This window comes from Arachis ipaensis, chromosome B07 (genome assembly GCF_000816755.2).
Source record: "Arachis ipaensis cultivar K30076 chromosome B07, Araip1.1, whole genome shotgun sequence".
Classification (NCBI taxonomy): Eukaryota; Viridiplantae; Streptophyta; class Magnoliopsida; order Fabales; family Fabaceae; genus Arachis; species Arachis ipaensis.
In genome coordinates, this window is record NC_029791.2 from 11,668,801 (window position 1) to 11,675,444 (window position 6,644).

The 6,644-nt window shown below is 33.4% G+C and overlaps 1 protein-coding gene across 1 annotated transcript; it reads left to right on the forward strand.

Annotated features, from left to right (window-relative positions):
* Nucleotides 4,832–6,644, forward strand: LOC107606607 (inosine-5'-monophosphate dehydrogenase-like; the record flags this gene model as incomplete). The annotated part of the gene is given in 4 exon segments (XM_021107691.1): nt 4,832–5,029; nt 5,416–5,511; nt 5,513–5,674; nt 6,367–6,644. Coding segments are annotated over 4 exon segments (528 nt in total), but the record flags the coding sequence as incomplete, so codon positions are not given.

The following is a 6,644-nucleotide window of genomic DNA, read 5'->3' on the forward strand; positions in this document are numbered from 1 at the left end:
TGATAGTAAATTTTATTTTCTCCACCAAATTTTTTGAATTTAATATTTTATTATTTTCAATCAATCCCGAACAATTAAATTATTTTTATTTTTATTTTATTTTAATTAAATGGCTTATTGATTTTCCAGTTTTTACAAAAGTATGGAGAAATAGAGGGGGGAGCTCGGCAATAGACGCGGAAGCACGACGAATAAAGGCATTGCGATGACGCAGGAGAAGCGCGGCGGACGACGGTGGCTGGACTGGTTGAAGACGGCGACGAGATGGAAGAACAGAGGCTGCTGCGTTGAGAGAGAGGCGAGAGGGCTCAGGGAAGTTAGGGCATTTTCGATTTTTTTCGTGATTGTTAAAACGGTGTCGTATACCTCTTGTTTTCAAAACCATGTTGAGTCCCAGTTTGATCGAATCCAACAATTTTTGGCCGGTTTGTCGATTTAAGACCCATTTTTAAAAAAGACGGTTTTTTTATTGCCGAGTCATTGTAACTACCGATTTTCAGTTTGACTGGTCTGACCGGCCGATTCGAACTAATTTTTGGAGCCTTATGTAGAAGTAAACCAATAAAGGATTATGATACAAAGTTGATCTTAATATTTTTCATTTTACATACTTCTTAACAAAAGAAAATTCACAATATTACAAAAAAAGAGTAAATATTATTACTTCAAAAATTATATTACTTTTTAAGGGTTTTGTTAAGTGTGTCTTAATAGTGTAATTTAAAGATATTATAAATTCAATGTTTATATAAAATATATAAATTAAATAAACTATCATTTATATCTATAAATATTTAAAGTACTGATAATGTTGCTCATAAAAAAATAAAATTAATATTATAGCTATGAAAAATGAATTTTAATAAATAAAATTATCTAAATCCAACAATATCATCTAAAATTTTTAAAATATCCTCTTTTAGTTTAATCTAATCTAATCTGAAACTTTAATCCATTATTTTTTATGTTTGTATTGTAATTGAACTACTGTTTGTAGCTATAGATAGGGGTGGACCAAAAAAATGGCGGTGGTCAAGGGTTAAGAATTAGAGTAGAATTGGATTAGAATTTAGTCTTAAAAAAATTTATCCATTGAAATCTATTTTTTATTTTTTTATTTTATTTTATTTTCAAAAATAAGAAGACTCGAACTTGTAATTTTAGGCTGCGTTTATTTACAAAGACAAGACACTGAGACATAGACACTGAGACACAAAATTATGTTTGACAGAAAAGACATGGACAGAGACAGTGTGTCCAAAGACACTGAATTAGTGTATTTTGTGTCCATCCTGACAAGAAGGACACGGGGACACTAACAAGGAACACAACTTATTTTTCATTCTTTTTTATTATTTTTGTTAATTTTTCATAATTATATTTTTTTATTATTATATTTTTCATCTCAAATTTTTTGAATGAAAAAAAATGAGAATAAATTAGATTTTCATAATTTGTTCTAGTTTATCACCAAACAGAATACAAGAACATAAAATTTTGTGTCTCTATCCATCATTAGCGAAATTTATTTTTTATGAATACAAGGTTAGTTTTATTTTTTATCATTAGAATTATCAACATTTTAAACATTCATAAATACAAATGAATAGTATATTCATATGAATTTTTAAAGTTTTCTATATAAGTATTAATAAAAACAAGACTACCTATTATTTTCTTAACTAATATTCTTAGAAAGCATTTGAATGAATCTTCCTTTTAGTTTTAAACTTTTAATTTGATTAGATTTTGCCATAAATATATTTGTATAATTCAAGTGAAAAAAAGGACAGGAATTAGTGAAAGCATGGTCAACTATAAAATATAAAGAGATATTCTCCACATTCAAGTAATGTTGGTATCCAAACTCATCCAAGTAATTTTAGACCACACGCTTTTTTCATTTTTCTTCTCACCTCACGCTTCTTCTCTTCTTTTTCTTCTCTTCTCCGCGCGCTTCTTCGTCTTCTCCCGCTTCTTCTTACGCTCGTTTACGAACGGAGCGTCTTCTTCTTCGTCTTCTTCTTCACGTTCCTCCTCTTCTTCATTCTCCTCTTTCCTTTTCGTGTTCCTTCTTCTTCACGTGTTTTCTCCTTATCGTCATTCTTTTGTTGTTGTTGCTGCTGTATTTTTTTGTCTTTTCCTCCTTCTCTCTCTGATGAAGAAGCAGTAGAAAGTGAGGAGGAAGAGTTTTGAATTGTGCAGAACATAAATGAACCGAACATGTTATTATGGTAAAACAATTGTATAGTACTAAATTAATGGAACATTATCCATTATATAAATTCAAATTCGAACAGCTTTCTGCATAATGAACCGAACACGTACTCATGGTGAAACAATTGTATAGTATTGAGTGAACAAAACATAATCCATTATATAAAATCAAATTCAAACAGCTTTCTGCATAATGAACCGAACACAGTACTCATGGTGAAGCAATTGTATAGTATTGAGTGAATGAAACATAATCCATTATATAAAATCAAATTCGAACAGCTTTCTGCATAATGAACCGAACACGTACTCATGGTGAAACAATTGTATAGTATTGAGTGAACGAAACATAATCCATTATATAAAATCAAATTCGAACAGCTTTTTACATAATGAACCGAACACGCACTCATGGTGAAACAATTGTATAGTACTGACTGAACGAAACATAATCCATTATATAAAATCAAATTTGAAACACCTCTATCTACAATTTAGAGATTATCAATTCAATTCAATTCAGAACACCTGCGTCCATTCAATTCAATTTAGCAATTGCAGTCTATTCAATTCAATTGAAAAAATAATATTTGTGTTGTTGGTGATGACGATAATGAAGGAGGAGAAGAAGAAGAATCTGCGTGCGTGAAGAAGAAGAAGGAGGAGGAGGAGGTATACGTGAATTTGAAAGAAGAAGAAGATGGCGTATGCGTGTATTTGAAAGAATAAGAAGAAGAAGAAGCGCGGGGGAGGAGAAGAAAATAAAGCGCGTGTAATGACGCTTTTTTAATGAGAGTTGTTTTTGTTGGTATTGAACCTACTTGGATAAAACTTGGATAGAAAAATGCTTGGATGTGTAGCATAACCCAAATATAAACTCCGAAGCCCCAAAAGCAACTTCAGTACCCCACTTCGCTCATTTCCGTAGTTTTAAAAATCGAACTGGACTGACCGGTTTAACTAAATTAATTAAAAATCGGTCACTAAATTAATTCGGTTAATTTCATGAATTGTCTAGTGAAAACCAGCCAAAGAATCGGTTGAACCCATAGTTAACTGATAAACCAATAGAACCGGACAGTTTTTTTTTTTTTTTTAAGTTTTCGTTTTATGCGTTAAAAGAAAAAAACACAAGAAACCCTAAAATCTAATACAGCACCAACCCCAAACCCCTCCTCTCTGAAACTGAAGGGAAATTTAGCCCCCCAGCCCCGCAGCCCTGCTCGTTGTCGTCGCCACTCTTCTTCGCTGGGTATAGGCGTCGCCTGGGGAATCTCCGTCGCCGTCTCCTCTGTTCGAGCTCTCTCTCTGTGTTCGCCGGTGTCGCCTTCTTCTCTGTCGTCGCCGTCACTCCCCTTCCTCTTTCCGAGCTCACTCTGTCACCCCCGTTCCTCCCTTGGCGTCTCACCGGTAGGTCACGTCTTCTTCTGTTTCATCTTTATTTTCTAGTTAATTTTTAAGATTCTGAGCTGAGTTTGTGTTCAGAAATTGAATTCTAAAGTTATTGTTGTTGTGATTCTGAAGTTATTGTTGCCATGAAGTTTTTTAGTTGTTGCAGTTGGTTCTGTTGTTGCTGAATGCTACTTCACTGTAATTACTAATTTGCAATCATATAATTTCTGTTGTTACTGATTTTAGATCTAAAATTGTGGTTGATGATTGCTGAATTGTTGCTGAATTGTCACTGTATTCTTGGTGTTGATTGAATCATTGAATGATTAGTTCACTGCTGGTTTTGTTGGTTAATTTTTGGAAAAAGATTGTTAATCTTTGTTAAAATTGTGTCAAAATTTTGCTAAAATTGTGATCAGTTGAAAATCCTGTTAATCTTTATTAAAATTATGCTGAAAATTTTGTTAAAAGTTTTTCAGAGTTTCTATTTGTTCATTATGATCGGTCTTTTCTTTCCTGCCATCATTACTAGCACGATCCAAGCAGCTTCAGAATTACAATCGTTGGTTTAAGTTTCAGTTGCTTTGAAAGTTGTGGCCACATTTGATTCATCTTAGTTGGTGCTATTTATGTTGATAATAAGCACCATTATTACACCATTGCTTTTTGCATACAAGGTTCTACTACAGTCAACTTAAAGATATGGTTTCTGCTGCATTTTACAATGATTTATTTCTCATACTGAAAGTTTAGTCCTTATATTTTGTTTAAATATGTATTTTCTGCTAGAAGTTGTAAGATATCATTCTCAAGAGCTATTTGTACGTGCTTTAAGGAAAATTTCCTATAATTCTTAAAGGTTTATATGGGATATCTTTGTGGCATCAATACATTTCCTTGCATCTGATTTCAGTGATTAGGTTGAGCTTAATTGCAGAAGAGGTCTTGCTACTCAGTTGTAAGGATTGTACAGTATTAACTTATTCAATGATTAGAATTGCATTTTGTTTGAACAGTGTTGACTTATTGAATAGTATTCAGTGATTGGGATTGCATTTTGCTTTAGATGGTGATGTTTTTCTTATGGAATGACGAAGTTTAAGTAGTTTTGACTTTGTATAGATTGTTAATATTGCATTTAAGTGTTTGGGAATTTTCAGCCCTGCTTTCTACCCTGTTCTCAATTATATGTTCTGGCTTGCAGGTGCTAAGTTATTAATATTGGCTTCATGCTTTTCAGGCAACTGCAGTTTACAAGGTTGCATCTATTGCTTATAAAAGCGGTGTTCCTGTGATTGCCGATGGTGGCATCTCAAACTCTGGGCATATTGTCAAGGCTTTGTCATTGGGAGCATCTACAGTTATGATGGGAAGCTTCTTAGCTGGTAGCAACGAGGCTCCCGGAGCTTATGAGTATCAGGTATGAATAAAAAACTGGGTCAGGCTCTGCAACAATAGTTGTGATATAATGTGGATCAGTGTGATGATAAAAGAAAATTTACTGCTTAGAAAAAAGATGAAATTGTAAGAGCATCAAAACTCTATGCTCAGAGGAAAAATATTTTTATATATTTATTTGTTTTTGTATTTAGCGTTGACACTGAAATGGTAGATGAATAATTGGGAAGAAACTTTGGGGGTAATTCATGATTAATATTTGTTTCAAGTCCTTGGTGTACTTGAAGTGAAAAGATTGCAATGTTTTCGATATTTGACTTGGCCATTCTAGTTCTAACAAATAAAATCTTGAGCTATTCTTCTTCCTTGCCTTTGGTTAATATGCATAATTGATTTTTACTTCACCAGAATGGTCAACGAGTCAAGAAGTATAGAGGAATGGGTTCACTAGAAGCTATGACTAAAGGAAGTGATCAAAGATATTTGGGTGACACTGCAAAACTAAAAAGTTGCTCAGGGCGTTGTTGGAGCTGTTAAAGATAAGGGTTCTGTTTTGAAGTTCCTACCATACACCATGCAAGCTGTCAAGCAAGGGTTTCAAGATATCGGTGCCAACTCTCTGCAGTCTGCTCATGACCTCCTCAGATCCAAGGTGTTAAGGCTAGAGGTACGGTTATCGTTTCTTGTTATCTTCATCATTTCTGCACTAAATACACTAGTTCCTATTTTCTCAACCATTTACCCTTGAACTGTAGTTCTCTACAGGGGTTTTTCATTTTTAATTATTTTTATTGTTTTCAAACCAAACAAAGGGAAAAGGAGTAAAAAACATTTGTGTTAAATTTTTGTATTTTCCTAGAACACATTTAATGCATGTTTTGAGATTATTCCCTACGGCATTTTTAGATTCGTACAACTTCCTAACATCATAGATTGAAATGAGTGGTTTGTAAATGTGTTCCAGAAGCAGGCAATTATTTTACCTCATATTTTAGGTTTTGTTCTCTTTCTGTTCGGAAGAGTTGTTCCCATACAAGTTAGGATTCAAAAAATACTAGTGTTTTCTATACGAACATGCATCTTGAATTGAAAATCACAAGAGGAGAAAAGCACTATCTGAAAACACACTTTAAATTGTGTAAGGGGAATCAGATGTGTTTGCCTGCAATTGCAACCTCGTTGTCATGGAATTAACTCAGGCAAACAATAAAATATGGTTTATGTTAATATTATCGTTAAGATTGGTATTATAAATTTTATAAGCTTTTTCTGAACTAATGTTTTTCTGAAATACTTCCCAAGACCAAAGGGGGGGATTTACTCAAATTTGTTTCTTAATACTTGGTATGCTCTGTTCAGGTCCGGACTGGAGCAGCGCAGGTTGAAGGTGGAATCCATGGTCTGGTTTCTTATGAAAAGAAATACTTTTGAAGTATGAAACCATCCAAAATGGTTGTAAGTCGTGGTAGAAATTATTGTTGTACGTTTAAAAAAGGGCATAAAATGTTACTCGGGCAGTCGCAAGTTGCTGCCAATGATGTTATTAGAAATCGAAACATTGTGGATGATGGTGGCCACACCATGATTTTATGGGATTAATCCGAGTTATTTTTAAATTTTTCTTCGGGTTTTAATTC